Source organism: Nycticebus coucang, chromosome 5, assembly GCF_027406575.1.
Source record: "Nycticebus coucang isolate mNycCou1 chromosome 5, mNycCou1.pri, whole genome shotgun sequence".
In the NCBI taxonomy this organism is placed as follows: Eukaryota; Metazoa; Chordata; class Mammalia; order Primates; family Lorisidae; genus Nycticebus; species Nycticebus coucang.
In genome coordinates, this window is record NC_069784.1 from 17485366 (window position 1) to 17504941 (window position 19576).

The window sequence follows — 19576 nt, forward strand, 5'->3', positions numbered from 1 at the left end:
TTGGAGGATTTTTATTGTTTCATGCCTTAAATTTAAGTCCTTTATCCATCTTGAACCAATTTTTGTGAGTGGGGAAAGGTGTGGGTCCAGTTTCAGTCTTTTACATGTAGACATCCAGTTCTCCCAACACCATTTATTGAATAGGAAGTCTTTCCCCCAAAGTATGTTCTTGTTTGGTTTATCAAAGATTAGGTGGTTGTAAAATGTTAGTTTCATTTCTTGGTTTTCAATTCGATTCCAAGTGTCTATGTCTCTGTTTTTGTGCCAGTACCATGCTGTCTTGAGCACTATGGCTTTGTAGTACAGACTAAAATCTGGTATGCTGATGCCCCCAGCTTTATTTTTGTTACAAAGAACTGCCTTAGCTATACGGGGTTTTTTCCAGTTCCATACAAAACGCAGAATCATTTTTTCCAAATCTTGAAAGTACGATGTTGGTATTTTGATAGGAATGGCATTGAATAGGTAGATTGCTTTGGGAAGTATAGACATTTTAACAATGTTGATTCTTCCAAGCCATGAGCATGGTAGGTTCTTCCATTTGTTAATATCCTCTGCTATTTCCTTTCTGAGGATTTCATAGTTTTCTTTATAGAGGTCCTTCACCTCCTTCGTTAGGTATATTCCTAGGTATTTCATTTTCTTTAAGACTATGGTGAAGGGAGTTGTGTCCTTAATTAGCTTCTCATCTTGACTGTTATTGGTGTATACAAAGGTTACTGACTTGTGGACATTGATTTTATATCCTGAAACATTACTGTATTTTTTGATGACTTCTAGGAGTCTTGTGGTTGAGTCTTTGGGGTTCTCTAAGTATAAGATCATGTCGTCAGCAAAGAGGGAGAGTTTGACCTCCTCTGCTCCCATTTGGATTCCCTTTATTTCCTTGTCTTGCCTAATTGTATTGGCTAGAACTTCCAGCACTACATTGAATAGTAAAGGTGACAGAGGACAACCTTGTCTGGTTCCAGTTCTAAGAGGAAAAGCTTTCAGTTTTACTCCATTCAGTAAAATATTGGCTGTGGGTTTGACATAGATAGCTTCAATCAGTTTTAGAAATGTGCCACCTATGCCTATACTCTTCAGTGTTCTAATTAGAAAAGGATGCTGGATTTTATCAAATGCTTTTTCTGCATCTATTGAGAGGATCATGTGATCTTTATTTTTGCCTCTGTTAATATGGTGGATAATGTTTATGGACTTGCGTATGTTAAACCAGCCTTGCATCCCTGGGATGAAGCCTACTTGATCATGATGAATGACTTTTTTGATGATAAGCTGTAATCTATTGGCTAGGATTTTGTTGAGGATTTTTGCATCTATATTCATGAGTGAGATTGGTCTGAAATTCTCCTTTTTGTTTGGGTCTTTTCCTGATTTTGGTATCAGGGTGATGTTTGCTTCATAGAATGTGTTGGGGAAGATTCCTTCTTCCTCAATTTTTTGGAATAATTTCTGCAGTACAGGAATAAGCTCTTCCTTGAAGGTTTGATAGAATTCTGGAGTGAAGCCTTCTGGACCAGAGCATTTTTTGGTTGGAAGATTTTTTATTGTTTCTTTGATCTCGGTGCTTGAAATTGGTCTGTTCAGGAGCTCTATTTCTTCCTGGCTAAGTCTAGGGAGAGGGTGTGATTCCAAATATTGATCCATTTCCTTCACATTGTCAAATTTCTGGGCATAGAGTTTCTGGTAGAATTCAGAGATGATCCCTTGTATCTCTATGGGATCAGTTGTTATTTCCCCTTTATCATTTCTGATTGAGGTTACTAGAGATTTTACTTTTCTATTCCTCATTAGTCTGGCCAATGGTTTATCTATTTTATTTATTTTTTCAAAAAACCAACTCCTTGTTTCACTAATTTTCTGAATGATTCTTTTGTTTTCAATTTCATTGATCTCTGATTTGATTTTGGATATTTCTTTTCTTCTACTGAGTTTAGGCTTAGATTGTTCTTCTTTTTCCAATTCCATAAGATGTCTTGTGAGATTGTTGATGTGCTCTCTTTCTGTTTTTCGAAGGTAGGCATCTAAAGCGATGAATTTTCCTCTCAAAACTGCTTTTGCAGTATCCCACAGGTTTTGGTAGCTTGTGTCTTCATTGTTGTTATGCTCAAGGAAGTTAATGATTTCCTGTTTTATTTCTTCCTGCACCCATCTGTTATTCAACAGAAGATTGTTTAATTTCCACGTCTTTGGGTGGGGACGAGCATTTTTGTTAGAGTTGAGTTCCACCTTTAGTGCCTTCTGGTCTGAGAAGAAACAAGGTAAAATTTCAATTCTTTTGATTCTGTTGATATTTGTTTTGTGTCCCAGGATATTATCAATTTTGGAGAATGTTCCATGGGGTGATGAGAAGAATGTATATTCTTTATCTTTGGGGTGGAGTGTTCTATATGCATCTGTCGAGCACAGTTGTTCTAGGGTCTCATTTAAATCTCTTATATCCTTGTTTAATTTCTGTTTAGAGGATCTGTCCAGCTCTGTAAGAGGAGTGTTAAGGTCCCCTGTTATTATGGTATTATCAGATATCATCTTGCTCAGACTGAGTAAGGTCTGTTTCAAGAATCTGGGAGCATTTAAATTGGGTGCATAGATATTTAGAATTGAAATGTCTTCTTGTTGTATTTTTCCCTTGACCAATATAAAGTGACCATCTTTGTCTTTTTTGACTTTAGTTGCTTTAAATCCACATGTATCTGAAAATAAGATTGCAAGTCCTCTTTTCTTCTGAATTCCATTTGCCTGAAAAATTGTCTTCCAACCCTTGACTCGGAGCTTTAATTTGTCTTTTGAAGCCAGGTGTGTTTCTTGCAGACAGCAAATAGATGGCTTGTGTTTTTTAATCCAGTCAGCCAATCTATGTCTCTTCAGTGGGGAATTCAAGCCATTGGCATTTATTGAGATAATTGATAAGTGTGGTAGTATTCTATTCATCTTATTTTGTGAGAGTCCATTGCTTAGTTTTATCTTTTGCATCAGTGTGGAGGTTAGGTTCTGTCCTTTAATTTCTGAGCTCTTACTTTGATGCTGATCCATTGTGGTGGTCAGTGTGCAGAACAGGTTGAAGTATTTCCTGTAGAGCTGGTCTTGTTGTGGCGAATTTCCTCAATGTTTGTATATCCGTAAATGATTTGATTTCTCCATCAATTTTGAAGCTTAGCTTAGCAGGGTACAGAATTCTGGGCTGGAAATTGTTCTGTTTAAGTAGATTAAAGGTAGATGACCATTGTCTTCTTGCTTGGAAAGTTTCATTAGAGAAGTCTGCGGTAACTCTGATGGATTTGCCCCTGTAGGTCAACTGGCGCTTACTCCTGGCAGCTTGCAGAATCTTTTCTTTTGTCTTGACTTTGGACAGGTTCATCACAATGTGTCTTGGAGAAGCTTGGTTAGAGTTGAGGCGACCTGGGGTCCGATATCCCTCTGAAAGCAGTGTGTCAGAATCTTTGGTGATGTTTGGGAAATTTTCTTTTATAATATTCTCTAGTATGGCTTCCATTCCTCTGGGGTATTCTTCTTCCCCTTCTGGGATTCCTGTAACTCGTATGTTAGAATGCTTCATAAAGTCCCATAATTCTGACAGTGAACATTCTGCTTTCTCTCTCTTCTTTTCTGCCTCTTTTACTATCTGAGTTATCTCAAAAACTTTGTCTTCACCTCTGAAATTCTTTCTTCTGCATGGTCTAACCTGTTGCTGATACTTTCCATTGCATCTTTAAGTTCCCTAATTGACTGTTTCAGTTCCTTCAGCTCTGCTATATCCTTTTTATATTCTTCATATTGATCATCTCTTATTTGATTCTGTTTCTGGATTTCCTTTTAGTTATTTTCCACTTTATTAGCAGTTTCCTTCATTGTTTCCATCATTTCTTTCATTGTTTTCAACATGTGTATTCTAAATTCCCTTTCTGTCATTCCTAACATTTCTTCATAGGTGGAATCATCTGCAGTAGCTACCTCATGGTCCCTTGGCGGGGTTGTTCTGGACTGGTTCTTCATGTTGCCTGGAGTTTTCTGCTGATTCTTCCTCATGAGTGGTTTCTTTTATCTGTTTCCTTGCCCTAATTTTCCTTTCACTTCCTCTTGCTTTTTAAGTTCTCGTGCCTGTGGAAGTTGCGGGTGGGTTTAGACCGATTGAACACACGCGACCACTTGCCAGTTTTCCACTGTTTTAGTCCTCCTCTTGGGGTCCAGAAGTCTCTCGCTGACTCCCTGTATCCGTGCAGGGGTGATGATAGGCAGATCCCACCAGCCAGAGATGTCTGGAGTTCTATCTCCCCAGACTCACGGTGCCCAGATGCAAGAAAGCTGTTACTCGGCTGCCATCTTGCTCCGCTTCCTCTTAAATATGTTTTTTAATAGATCGTCGAGAGGAATCATAGGACCAAGCTCTTAGGTCTCACTAACACTTGGCTTTGGCCCTATGGGGGGGTAGGGAAGGCCCAATAGGCTATGGAAGGTGAACGAACTAAATAATTAAGGGATTTAATTATTTAAACTGTAGAGAGAAAAATGCAAGACCAGTAGGCTTACATCCTATAAACATTAACAATATCAAGGCTCATGCCACGGCGTGCATTTTTCCATTAATCATAAAGAACAAAGCAAAAATTCAAACCTACTGAAGGTCCTGGCTTTCCCCTCATCCCTGGCGGTCCTGACAAACCAATAGCACCCTAAAAGAAGAGAACAGTAGAGGGAGGAGAAAGCTGTTGCATCACGAAAGGCACTTATACCTCTATTTACAAACTACTAAAAAAAATTTCATGAACATATACTAAAAAAAGGAAAGAAAACTGTTTTAGACAAGAACTCAAAACCATATTGATACTGTATCCTGCAAAAATACACAGGTAAAATAACAAGCATTGTTTTCTTCTGAATTTATATATTTTTCATATTTACATAAAATTAATAGTAAACAATGTGACCGGGTGTGGTGGCTCACCCCTCTAACCAAGCACTTTGGGAGGCCAAGGTGGGAGGATTGCTTACAGCCAGGATTTGGGGAACAACCTAAGCAACAGTGAGACATGGTCTCTACAAAAATGTCAAAAAATTAGCTGGGCATAACGGTATACACATGTAGTCCCAGGTTCTTGGAAGGCTGAAGCAGGAGGCACGCTGGAGCCCAGGAGTTTAAGGTTGCAGTGGGCTATGATGATGCCATTGCATTTTAGCTTAGAAGACAGAGCAAGGCCCTATCTAAAAAAAGAAAAAATAATAATAGTAAAAATATTACCTTGTCCCCAGGATACCCTGGTTCTCCTGGCTCTCCTGCAATGCCTTGTTCACCCTAGAAAGCACAATTTCATACAAAGACACTTAAGTATCACAAACATGATAATATTATAGGAAAGCAAATATTAATATAGGAGTAATCTATTTTTTCTACTTCTAAGAAAAATTAATATAATGGATAATATGAATTAGGACCCATAAATAAGAAAATGTTTTATAGCTTGTGTTGACTCAAAAGAAAAAGACAAATATCATTAGAAATTATCTTTATGATAATGTTATTATTTAAATCACCTTATCACCTTTGATTCCAGGTAGTCCCTTATTCCCCGAAAGGCCCTAAAAAAAAGAAAAGTGCTATTTTGTGTATCACAGAGAAATTTAAGAGAAATATCTATTATGTAAAATAGTAGACTCATACCATTGGCCCAGGAATTCCAGAAGGTCCAGTCATTCCCACAGAACCAACATTGCCCTGAGAACAGTAAGAACGGCATTGTTAAGTACTCACCAGGATTAGAAAGAGAATGGGACAGAAATAATTAATAAATTAATGAACTCAGCTCATTACGTTCCCACATATGCCTCATTCCTCATCAACTTCTTTTCTTTTCCACATTTATAAATCACACCAATCTCTCAAACTTTAGTGGTCCCATTCCATTTCCTGAAACCTCAGACTTGTCTAGTCCACAAGGACCCTTTCCTCCTTTGAGCTGCTAGAACATTCGTCCTGTCATAGTTCTCCAACTAGATAACATCTTAAAAAATATTTCAGTGCCACATTCCTAGGAAAGATTTAATAAATACTTCATCTGACTGTCTTAGATTTTTATTTTATCCATTTAGCCAGCAAATATTTATTGAGCTATTACTATGTGCCAGGCACTCCAATGACTTGATTTTATGATTTGAAATTTGCAATAAAAAATTTTACCATAATAATTTCTGGGATAAACTGAGTAGCAAACAAAAGGCTCTACTTTTCTGGGACCATCTCATTCATTCAGCATTTAGTACTTAATGAGCATAATATGTACCAGACCCCGTAGCAGTGTTGAAGAAGACAAAAAAGACATGGGCTCTAATGCCAAGGTTCTTAATTTAATGCTCTAATTCCTCAAAAGTGTTAACAATCACTGTTGTCCCCTACAAGCAAGAGACTTAGAAAAGCTTCTTTGATAGATAATTTTAGAACACAAAGTAAAATAGTAACAATAAATGTAGCTGAAAGAAAAAAAACTGAAGAAAATGTAGGCATCCCTAGAAGGTTTGGGATCAGTCCTTTTCTCTTTCTCTCAGTACTTCTCTGGGCCTGGCTTTCATGACATTCTTTACTCTGGAAGACCAAGTTTTTCAAACTTCTCTTGTATTTTCAAATGTTAGGGAATTCTTTCTTTCTTTTTTTGAGACAGTCTCACTCTGTCTCCCTGGGTAGAGTGCTATGGCATCATAGCTCACAGCAACCTCAAACTCTTGGGCTCAAGTGATGCTCTTGCCTCAGCCTCCTGAGTAGCTGGGACTACAGGCGCCTGCCACAACACCCTGCTATTTTTTCTATATTTTAGCAGAGACAAGGTCTCACTCTTGCTCAGACTGGTCTCCAACACCTGAGCTCAGGGGATCCACTGGCTTCCATCTTCCAGAGTGCTGGGATTACAGGTATGAGCCACTGCACTGGCCCAGTTAGGGAATTCTTTTAAAGTTGTATTTCTGAAATGCTGAAAATGTGGCCCCTGGTAATTCGACTCCAGATTTCTTAGGATAAACATCCCAGGCCTTCTCTACCAGAGTTCACCAGACCTTCCTGGCTCCTCTCCTTCCATGAATCCTGCTGCCTCCATCCCATCTCTTCTCTCTCTGCCAAATCCTACATTCTCCACAACAGGCTGTTTCCCTTTTATGGACATGCCCTCCCTTACCATACGTGCTGAGCCTTGGAAGACTTAGTTACCAGGACTGGAGTGTCCTCCTCCTCCTGCTCAGGACACGGTACTGTATGTCTTTTCTGGGAGTCCTAGTCTGCGCACTTTGCTAGAGCAGAAGAATGTCTCCTTCAATTTTCAGTTCCCAGATCCAACACAGTAACTCAGTCATGATGGTTTAAAATAAAGTGTGGAATGAACACTGAAGGAGTTAACTTAATAAAAACTTAAACTGTGATTTCTAGAGCTCTGTCTCTCAACATACAGCATTTCTAATAGTCTACATTTATATAATACAAATTTCAGAATGGAAAATGTGATGTCTTTATTTTGAAGTGAGTCTTAAAGTCTATGAACTATAACTAAGATAAATTATTTCCAACATGCTTAATCCTGAAATAGATGAGACTGTTAGAGGCAAAGGGTAATACTTTCCCACTTAATATATACGCAATATTAATACATCATTGCTTATAATTTCAAATTCTGTCAATAGGAAAAAGTTCTTCTGATGATTACCATGGCTAGTTTATACAAAGTTCATAGCTTTAAGGTTTATGATAGGTTCAAAAATACAATAAACATCTCTCTCTGGAAATTATGCAGAAATATCCATGTACACACGGAAAAAAATGTTTACAAACTTACAAAAAAACCTTTTTTATGTCCTGTTGTTTTTTCCTTATCATAGTCATAGTTTTTTCAATATCATAGTCTCATTTTTTTTCAATAACTATATTACTGTGCTTAATCTGGTATCTTCATGTACATGTACTTTGTATGTATAATATTCTATTACGTTTTAGTGATGCTAAAAGAAAAATCGCAAAATAGTTTTAGAAGATATCAAAAAACATGTGTTTTATAAAGAGCACAATAAAACAGAGAATTATAAAGTTCAAATTGAAAAATGTGGAAGTTAAATTTCCAAGAAACACCATGCATTTTGTGGCACGTCACACAAGTTGAGTGGAAATCTCAGTCCTGAGAATTAGCGCTTTCTGAGAGCAGTCCGTGACAGCTTAAGGGCAGTTCTCAGTTCTGTAATACAAGGTAGCCTGAAGGTCCTTCAGTTATTCCCCACCTCCAACATTCACCCCCCCAAGAGAAAGGGAAACTGACAGAAGTATTTTCACACATGGAGCTCAGTTAAAAGTGTCTGGGATATACCCCCAGAGGCAGAAGAGCGTCCATAGAGCTATAAATAATAGAGAACTTTTGAGTTAAAGTCAAAGAAATAGACCCAAAGGATACATTCTTTATGTTAAAAACAGCAACCACCAGCCAATTAATGACTCCTATGAACATATTGTGTATAGAAAAGACTGAGTTCCATGTTGTACTTTCCCACCACATCCACCACACCCACAGGCAATAATCACTGTCCTTAGTGTAACTTAGAAAGCAGATGACCATAACAACCAACTGCATGGAAAAAATAATTTAGATGAAGCGATGTTATCTCGTGTTGGACACCATACCTACTGGAAGGGATAAAGTGTATGCTTCCTACGGTATCTAAAAGCTCTTCCCAATCCTTCCCAATTACTTCCAAAACCTGACTCCCATTCTGCTCTCAAAGCCCTAGACTTCCTGGGCTACAAAGCTGCTACTCTTTATTTCCATTTCACAAATATTCACTTTCTCCCCAATCTTCTATGTATTCAAATGCGGCATTCTTCGTTGAAGGAACCCTCTTCCCTGGTCCACCCCACCCCACTCATATAGAATCAAGACAAAGTTTAAACAATGTCTTCTATGTGAAGAGTATGCTGACTTTTGAGATAACACAAACCGCCTCTCTCTCAGAGATTTTACATTTAGTCCATTACAGCAGTGATCACAACGTATTTCATTGCTTATTTTTCCTTCTATGCCATTAGATCATAATGTTGCCAAAAATAGGAATCTTAACTTGGTTGTATTTTTAGGCCTAGCATCTAGTTCAGATTCATAGTAGGTACTCACAGTGTTTTAATTTTTAAAAGTAATAAATGTAAAATGGAAGTAATAATACCTGATCTATTTTAAAATTCACTGAGAAATAAATTATATATATATGTCCATACATATGCACATACATACTTCTACGTGTGTATATGTATGTATCAGGAACTACTTTGAAAGGTATAAAATACCATTCTACATCAGTGTAGAAGAGATGAGGATTGCAAAGATGCTTCCTAGTATCACTAGTCAATTAGTCAGTTCTTCTTCTGTGGAATCTCTTCCCATTGACTGAAGAGTGAGCAGAGGAAGAGAAAGGATAGAAAACAAACTTATTTTTACGGAGCACTATTATGTACCAGGTACTGTGCCTTTGTGCCTAAGCTGAAAGATGAATGAGAGTTAATTAAGGAGAAAAGGAAAAGATGGTGCTCAGGCAAAGTGCAAAGGGGTTGAAGTGGAAGGTGAGAACGAACAGGTTTGCCAAGGCACACAGTATGTCCTCAAGTTATGGTAAGAACCAAACCAGGCCAGACATCTTGAGGCCAGGTTAAGAATTTTGCTGTTAAGAGTAGTAAGAGAAACATTTTAGCTAATCATAAAAAAATACATGAAGAACATCTTTGGAGTTTAATTCCCTTCACCTACATCCTTTCTCTACCCATTGATAAGGCCATGGACTACTTAATCTACAGGTTTAACCCTATTCTAAGTTCTAAGGAAAAAAAAAAAAACAAAGAAAAACTGGTTCATTGCATTGCATCTTCATTTAGAGCTTCTCATAAAAGGCTCTCTGAAGGTAGATAGTATGCATTTTAAGGGAGAATAAATTTTAAGAAGGTAGTATAGCACAACTTTGAACTCTAGATTTAGATCACACAGCTTCAAATCTGGGTTCAAAAATTTGTAAGCTAAATGGTCCTGGGTTGTTCTGAGAATTAAATGAAATATTGTAGCTAGTCCATAGAAAATACTAAACAAATGTGAGGTGCTATTGCTGATTTTTTTTTTTTGCAGTTTTTTGGCCGGGGCTGGGTTTGAACCCACCACCTCCGGCATATGGGGCCAGCGCCCTACTCCTTCTGATTTCATTATTACTACTGTGAATGTTATTATTGTGTGACAGAAAAGTTTTAATGTTTTGGATTCATTCAACTTCTTTGATTCTCAATCCCGTACGTCAACCCAAGACAGCAGGTTAAAACTTGTTATGCTGACTTTAATTTTACCACCGTGCCAATAACTGAGCCCCTGACATGTTTCTTTGACCAAGTCATCACCTGTGCTGTGGGGCCAGTTAAGGGAAAGAGCATTGAAATTGGAGTTAGAAAACTGTGTTCAAATTCAGGATAAAATTCTATGGCTATCATTTATAGCATAAAACTCCAGAGTCTTAATTACCCGTTTCACATGTTAAGAGCAAGTTCTAAATGTTGTTTTTAAGGAAACGTAGTCCTTTGCCCATGATCACACTTTTCTATAGATACAGGTGGCTTTCTTTTAAGATTCCATTCCTGTCAGGATACTTGCATTTCCTAAACGTATGTCAGTCCTTCCTTTAGCTCAGCTGAATGCTAAAACATGTGATTCTAAATTTGTATAAAATATTCGCAATTCCTAGCCCTGTCGTGAATGATAATCTTGGCTGAGAGACATGTATTTATGAATATCAGATGTATTTATGACGATATAGCAATCTGTTCATCCCAATGAATAAAAATGCTCAGAAAGCAACATATCTGAACTACATTGCTTGGCCTCTACAGAATTGTTTCACTAAACTGTGATTTGTCTGCATCAGAAACTCCACTGAAACTCAGAATTGAGTTTACTGTGTAAAAACTGATTAAGTGGGGCAGCGCCCATAGCTTATTGAGTAGGGTGCTGGCCATATACACCAAGGCTGGCAGTTTCGAACCCAGCCCGGACCAGCTAAAATCAACAATGACAACTGCAACAAAAAAATAGCCAGGCATTGTGGTGAGTGCCTGTAGTCCCAGCTACTTGGGAGGCTAAGGCAAGAGAATCACTTAAGCCCAAGAGTTTGAGGTTGCTGTGAGCTGTGATGCTATGGCACTCTACCCAGGGTGACATAGTGAGACTGTCCCCCCCCCCAAAAAAAAAACCTGATTAAAAGGACAAAAAACATAGTCACTTACATTTTCAGTATAAAAACTTAGGTATTAAAATGTTTAATGGCATTGGTGAAGTCCAGTTCCTACCTTTGTTCAAGATGGCTCTCCTAACCGTTTATTCAATTTTATTTAATCAAGAAAAGTCTACAGTTACCCTGAGTTTTACTTTATGTTTGTCTATCTACAGACTGGATGGCGTGGAAGGCTATCTCAAAGGAAAGAAGTGACTGTTCCATGTTTTATGGTTTTGAGGAAACTTAGTCTTGAGTAAGCAACCATTAGTAACGTAGTTATAAATACATACATACATATAAATCTATAGAAATATGTTATTTTAGCTTATCCTAAAATAGACTTAAAGTTTTTGATCCATACTGCTAGTTTAATTTTCATGTCTGGTTGAAAAATACATTTAATCAAGGTTGATATCTAAAAATTACACTAAAACTTCCTGTTTTCCTAAGGTTTTAAAACACATCTAACACATATAAATTACACAAAATTTATTTTTTAAATCATAATAGTGATACTCACTCTAAGCCCAGGAAACCCCGGAGGACCAATGCCACCTACAAGTCCCTATTGTAAAAGAAATGTGAAGAATTTTGTTAGATACAATTTCCAATTACTAAGGCTATTTTTTGAAAACAGAGACAAAACATTCTAGAGAAGAACACATCCTAATTTATCTTCTATGACGACTAACTTCTGAAACTTTCCTACCCTTATTATGCGTCTTCCTGAGAAGTGTAAATCTGTGATGGCAGATTCAAAGGGCTCCCTGTTTGAATGCTAGGATTACTACCTAGCCTTGGGTGCAGAATTCTCCATGCCATCTATGAAGTGAATCAGGAAAGTAAATCCCATCAGTAATCAGCATTATGGATATAACCAGCCTATATATTATATGAAAAGTCAGGTGGTCAGCATAAAGGGTTAGAAAGATATTTTCAGATGGTAAACACTGTTGACTCTTTTAAAGTATATTATTTTAATTTTCTAAGCTTTATTTTTCTCATTTATAAAACAGAAATACTAATACCTGTTTTCATGGTTGTAAAAATCATAACATTTGTCATAAGTGCAAAAGGTGTTGGAAAATTTTTATAAAGCACTGTACAAATGTAAGACATTATCAACATGGTTAAATTATTTTTATAAATACCCTATTTTTAGTTATCAATGTTCATTTTTTCAGCTGATTTGTGATCAGTCTTTTATGTTCATTGTCATCATGCTCCATAGTCTTTATGATAATTCCCAATTCACTCCATGTCAGGGTCAGATTATTCACATGGTACAAGGAACATAAATAGTTCCCCCCGCACTTTTTTTACATTTCAAATTCTGTTTTGAAACAAAGCTATAGTATAAACCATAGAGAATTATAAACCAATAAACTAAAAAGAGCCAGTTTACTCTTGCATTTTAAAGGTTTTACAGACTCAAAATGTTCTTCGAGAAGCCTTACTTTTTAAATAAAGAGATTTCAAAAAGAAAACTTTGACTAATATAGACCAACTCTAGATGACTTCATGTACACGTATATGTAACTGATACAAGTTTAAATAAGATAGCTTTACACTAGGTACTCAAGTACACAAATGATATTTTAAAAAAACTAAATAATGCTTACTTTATTATCCTTGAAATGGTAAGCTTCTAGATTCATGGCCAAGAAAACGATTGTAAACCTTTTATTTACATCGTAACTCAATTTTTTAATGTCTAATTTATAAGAAAATCAGTTCTACTCTTACCAGGCCTTATAACAAAGACATCCTTCGCTAAATTCACTGAATCACCTAATATAGTTATAGTTTGAAAAGATAAACAAAATATCACCTACAAGTCCCTATTGTAAAAGAAATATGAAGAATTTTGTTAGATACAATTTCCAATTACTAAAGGTATTTTTTGAAAACAGAGACAAAATGTTCTAGGGAAGAACACATCAAAATTTATCTTCTATGACAACTAACTTCTGAAACTTTCCTACCCTTATTATGCATCTTCCTGAGAAGTGTAAATCTGTGATGGCAGATTCAAAAGGGCTCCCTGTTTGAATGCTAGGATTACTACCTAGCTTTGGGTGCAGAATTCTCCATGCCACCTATGAACTGAATCAGGAAAGTAAATCCCGTCAGTAATCAGCATTTTCAAACTTTTTATGCTGGTTATTTACATATGCCTAAATATAGGAACGATTCCTAATTCAGGATACAAGGTTTTTGTGGTTGATTCCAACAAACTTAAAAACTTTCTGAAAAGAAAACGTGTATGACATAGATTGGGAGGTAGCTATGAGGGCAAAAAGTGAGGCTATATCTACCTAGTGCCAAAAAATATCAACCCATCATCATTCTTTGATAATGTAATTAAGCTACTAATTTTAGACCAGTAACTCTTCCACGACTTGACTATCAACACCTGAATGCTCCCAAAGTGGAAGACTTCTCTGTAAAATACACAGAAAGTGGGTCAATGACAGGTATGAGTCCAAGAGCGTGATCGTCAGTGCACAGTTTTTACGAGACTTACTAGTACCTTCATGTACAAAAGTCAGTATTATGATCACATATTAATATTTTTAATATTTTACTTAACATGGTCAAAATCATTTTAATGATTGTCTGTCATGACAAATTTTGTCTAGAACATTCTTTGACTTATTTCACAAATTGGAGTGTGCACAGTGTTATGGAAACTACCTAACCAATAGTGCTTATTCAAAACTGTGATGATGAGGCCGGTGAGTGCAATAGCTATGGAGTACGAAGGACATTAGAAGGCAAAGTTGGGTCATCATGGTGTACTCACAGGACTTCCATCCAGACCAGTAGGGCCTCTTTCTCCAAAGTCACCTGGAAAACCCTGGCACAGGGAAGGAGAAAGAACGTTACTAAAGCCAACACATACAAAGAATTCATTTTTGCTGTGTTTTCTAATAAAGAATTTAGTAATATAAAATATTTATTTCCTAACCTCTAAATTATACTGCAACAAATACTTGCATTTTTGTGTAACACTTCATTAACTATAGTGTTTCTGTATTTTATAAATGTTACAAGTCACATAATATATATAGAAAGCTAAGTTGGAGAAGAAACGTGTTCATCATTATATAAAGAATCACTGAATGAAGGAGAACAGAACCAAGATTTCTGGCTGACCAGAGTCAAGTTAACTCTGCTATTTTATACTGTTCTGATACCCAAAGACCCCAGAGAATAAAATAGCTAGTATTACTAAGTGCTGGCCATGTGCTAAGGACTTTATTTTTATTTATTTATTTATTTATTAAATCATAGCTGTGTACATTAATGCAATCATGGGGTACAATGTGCTGGTTTTATATACAATTTGAAATATTTCCATCAAACTGGTTAACATAGCCTTCACGGCATTTTGTGCTAAGGACTTTATACATATAATTATACAGACTTCATCTTCACAGCAGGTCAAATCATTGGGTACTAATATCTTTAAATTGCAGTTGAGGAAATTAAACCACAGAGACAGTAAGTCACTTGTACAAGGTTAGACCTTTAGAGATGAGTAGGACTGAGATTTGAATGGAACTGACTCCTGGGCCCATAGTCTTTCTACTATGCTATACTGAATACTTCAAATCATCATTCCAAGATGTAAGATGTAAAACAAATAGTCCTTTAAGTACACTTTTCTTGGAGAAAGGTATAACAACACATATAAATATGATGAACATAAAATGTGGTGAAAATCAAAGCTTCCTCAATGCCTACTGAGAATTCTACTCTCTAAGACTGTTAAAGATAATAAAATAACAAACTTGCTCATTATAAATTGTATTCTAATACACAACTACTCTGACTTTTGAGACTGAAGTTTTTCTCTGGGGATTTATCATTCCTCAACTTTTAAGCTCATTTTTAAAAGGCTATTTATACTTATACAACTTGCTTTTACAAACATTTTCATAATTTATGAAAAACTCATAAGAATAACCAAAATAAAAGTACATCATTATGTTGTTATAATTGCTTTAGGCAAGACAGTATTAAATATCATATATTTAACAGATTACGAAAAATCACTGGATCTCCGGTATAAATGAGAATGGGTTAAGTTTAAAAGACAATGGCAAAAAAATGTAAATGTTTCTAAAGCATAGTCAACTCATACTAGAAGTGTAGTTTTTCCTATTCTGTAAACAGAGGATAATGTAAAAACCATCTGTGTAGTCAAACGTATTGTGGCCATACCTCCTTCAAAGTCAGTTGAAGTTCAAGAACCTGCTTCTTTAAAGTCAAATTCTGTTTTCAACTAGCCTAAAAGTCTACAATACATCATTCTATTCAGTATGAGCTCATCTGGATATCTGAAAGTATTTATGATGCACAGGTAATGGAAAAAGAAAAGGAAAATTACTGTAATAAATCTGAAACATTAGAGATGATTGATTTTTTAGATAGATTGTAAGTAGGTTTTCCAGAAACCTCAGTGAAATAATAAAGAATGGGGACACGCTGCATGATTCCATTAACCTGAAATGTCTAGAATAGGCAAATCCATAGACATATGAAGCAGATTAGCGGTTTCCTCTGGGGCTGGTGATGTGGGGAAGAAATGGAGAATGATTACTGCTAATAAGTATAGGATTTGGAGCCGGGGGAGGTGATGAACAGTAGATAGTGTCTAAAATTAGATAGTATGATGCTGTGCAACTCTGTGAATATGCAACCAAATGATACGGTTTACAGGGATGAATTTTGTGCCATGTAAATTATATTTCAATACATTTCTTAAAAAGCAAATAATCAATATATGTAAATATGGAACAGGACTACTAAAAACATCCTTAAGGACTCATTCAAGATTCCTAGAGGGGTTGCTATGTGGGACTTAATTCCAAGCTATCCACAGCCAGTAAGAGGAGCTGTTCTCCTGCTTCTGTTCAGCTTCCCACAAAATTAGAGATTTCTTCCCACCCAAAACAAGGAAGAAGGAAGAGGGAAGAGAGATGAAATCTGTGATCAGATCTTACTTTCTACAACCAGCATAAAAACAACAAAGTCTATGTTAATTTCAATTCTCTATTCTTCTGGTAATTCAACAAAATATGTAAGTATTAATTGTGCATCCTGACTTTGTCATTGAAACAATTTAGTTAAGCTGGGTTATATCTACTTTAAAATTTTTAATATATTGTTTCTCTTTTCTTTACTACCTATTAAATATTTCACTTCATTTTGAATTCTGTGCTCCGAAGGTAATATATTTTACTTTTATCCTTCTTATATGTTGATCATTGTATCATCAATTTTTGAAATAACTTCTATTAAATCTAAACACCTTTTATTGTTTTATGAAATATTGTATAGTTAATGTCATAAAAAGCATCATTATATAATATTTGGCTGTAGAGAGACACATAATATTTTCTTTTAAAAAGCTTCATGCCAATGTTTTCTATTGCTGAATATTTTATTGTTTGCTGTTTACTCAGTTGTTGTCAGTTCTAGTAACTACATGCACATTGTGTTTTTAAAAATATATTGCTGAGATTCTGGCTGGGCACAGTGGTTCACACCTATAATCCTAGCATTCTGGGAGGGTTGAGCTCGGGAGTTTGAGACCAGCCTGAGCAAGAGCTATCTCATGTTGTGGTGTGTACCTGTAGTCCCAGCTACTTGGAGCCTGAGGCAAAAGGATTGCTTGAGCCCAAGATACTAAGGTTGCTGTGAGCTATGATGATGTCATGGTACTCTGCCATGAGCTACAGAGTGAGACTCTGTTTCAAAAAATAATAATAAAACAAAAATAAGTAAATAAAAAATATAGCTGAGATTCTATTAATATATTCTTTTAATAATGAACATATAGCCACATGACTTCATGGCCAAAAAATGATCTTCAAGATTGTGAAATATGGAACCACAGTGGCAAAATACTTTGCCTTTGATCTTAGAATACAAAACAGAATTTCTACAGAATTCTCTACTTGAAAGAATTTGTGCAAAATGAAATACTATAGGGTCATATTTGCATAGTAAAAAAATGTAATCATAAATTTAAATTAAATTGGTTCTACAACCTCGAGGTAGTAAATGTTTCCCACAACCTGAATAAGTCTAGAACTGAACTTTTCTCCAGTCAAGCCCCCAGATGATCACACAGCCCAGCTTACTGTAGTCTTATGACCTGGGCAGAAGACTCAGGTGAGTAACCTGGATCCCTGATCCATGAAAACTGTGTGATAACAAATGAGTGTTTTCTTAATCTAATAAGTTTTTGGTATTTGTTATGTAGCAACAGAAATGGAAAATTAATTTGGTGATTAAATAAAACTTCTTTAAGTAGAAAATGAACAAAATTTTATTTGTAAATTTTACTGTAGGTAATGCTTAATATAAATATAGTGCTATGGTTTCTAGTTTTTAAAAATTTAAGTAGGTTACCTCTTTGAAGATTTCCCACTGATGTCTATTTTCCATTAAAAATTATAATTAATAACAAAATTAAATGTATTAAAAGTTTTGTATTTGCTTTTTTAAAAATTTAACTTAGTCTTATTAAATGTCTATATTTTTAAAACTATCATTCTAGCATTTCATGTCTACATGTGTGCTGATGTAAAAAATTTTTATCATGCTTTCTGAATTTTGTGTCTATACTCATGTAAATGTAAATTTAATAATAATATGACTTAATTGTGCAAAATGCTTCTCAATTTCCCAATGCAACTGTTGCAAATACTGCAGTAATTCTACTACCTCTAAAACCACAAATGAGAGCAAAAAAAGAGGGGGAAAAAAGAAAAAGAAAGAAAAGAATAAGCTTTAAAACAATATTTTATCATTCGAGACTCTATTGCATTCATGCTGAGAAACATTAGAAAATTTATCTTTCCTCTTACCCATGTGCTTCCATTTCTTGCTCAAATCCTGCACAGTCTTAAGTAGTTTCTGTCTCCAGTGTCAGCAATGGTAGTGCTACAAACCTTCATGGCATTCAGAAGTGAAGATACAGGCAAGAGACGCAGAGAAGAATTTCTTTGAGGCCTACACATCATTAAGCTCTGGTCACAGACTCAGTGATGGACCTAGTGGTCCTGGCTTCCTGGCATTTGTGCTCTGTGTGATCCCCTCCCACCTTGACCTACAGCCAGTCCACATGACCAAAAGAACACAGAGGTAACAGTGCGTGATTTCTGAGGCTAGCTAGTTCATAAAAGACACTGCAGCTTCCATCTTGCTTTTATGGACCACTGATTCTGGAGAAGCCAAAGCCACGTTTTGAAACTCCAGCAGCCCCATGGAAAGCTCTGCACAGAAAGAACTAAGATCTCCTATTCCATCACTAGCACTAACTTGGCCATTCAGTTAAGTGAGCCACCTTCAATGCACATCCTCTACCCCTAACCACACCTTCCAATCACTGTAGCCCTAGCCAAAATCTTGACTACACTTACAACCTCAAAAGTTAGAACCACGAAACTAAACCACTACCAAATTCCTAGCCCATAGAAACTATAAAAATAATATATGCAAGCAGACCTTGAGTTATAAACATCCAACTTACATGCAACTTGCACTTAAGAACAGAGGCTATTACAGTAAGTCCCCAAGTTAGAAACATCTGACTTAAGTATAACTTGCACATATGAATGAAGGCTATTACAGCTAATAAATAAATGTACCTGTTCCAACGTACATACAGATTGGACTAAGAGCAACTTACAGAACCTATCTCATTCATAACCCTGGGACTGCCTGTATTATTGTTTTAAAGCACAAATTTGCAATTTATACACTGTAATCAATCACTAAGGCATAGGAGGATGCCTATGGACATCCTCCTGGCAACAGGAGTGGATGTCCAGGATTACAAGGCATGCAATGTCCCTGTTGAGTGACAGAGGCACTCACGTGTTTTTTAAAACATTTTTTATATTTGTTTGTGATATGCAGAGCTTTCTAAAGTGCAGTCTCCAGAGCAAGTTTCTCTCTAGCCTATACCAAATGATGTTACTGTTATCAAACGTGATAGTCATCAAATCCTGAGACCAAAAGAAGTACTTAGACTTGATATGGCTGAATACATAGTGATACTAATATTTTTGATCACTTACAGATACTATATTCATTGGTATACTTAGATATCTTTTAAAAAATGAAAAACTTCTACATTAGCATTATTTTTTCATCTCCACAAAGAAATTACAAAAATAATGTAAATAAAATAATTAGGAAAATACAAGGACCACAGTAACTATAAAATGGTTATAATGACTACATTTATAGAATTTTTAAAAATAAGGATGGGTGCAGTGCTTATGCTTTTAATTCT

The 19576-nt window shown here is 35.9% G+C and overlaps 1 protein-coding gene across 10 annotated transcripts in view; it reads right to left on the minus strand.

Moving 5' to 3' along the window:
* The window catches only part of COL24A1 (collagen type XXIV alpha 1 chain), a 305122-nt gene that overhangs the window by 211683 nt on the left and 73863 nt on the right, over window positions 1-19576 (minus strand). For all 10 annotated transcript variants that reach the window (XM_053592398.1, XM_053592400.1, XM_053592399.1 and 7 more), the window contains 6 exons: window positions 14066-14119; window positions 11780-11824; window positions 5660-5713; window positions 5533-5577; window positions 5240-5293; window positions 4620-4673 (listed from right to left, as the gene is read on the minus strand). In XM_053592398.1, the coding sequence (XP_053448373.1) occupies window positions 4620-4673; window positions 5240-5293; window positions 5533-5577; window positions 5660-5713; window positions 11780-11824; window positions 14066-14119 (306 nt within the window). The remainder of the gene's footprint in view (window positions 1-4619; window positions 4674-5239; window positions 5294-5532; window positions 5578-5659; window positions 5714-11779; window positions 11825-14065; window positions 14120-19576) is intronic.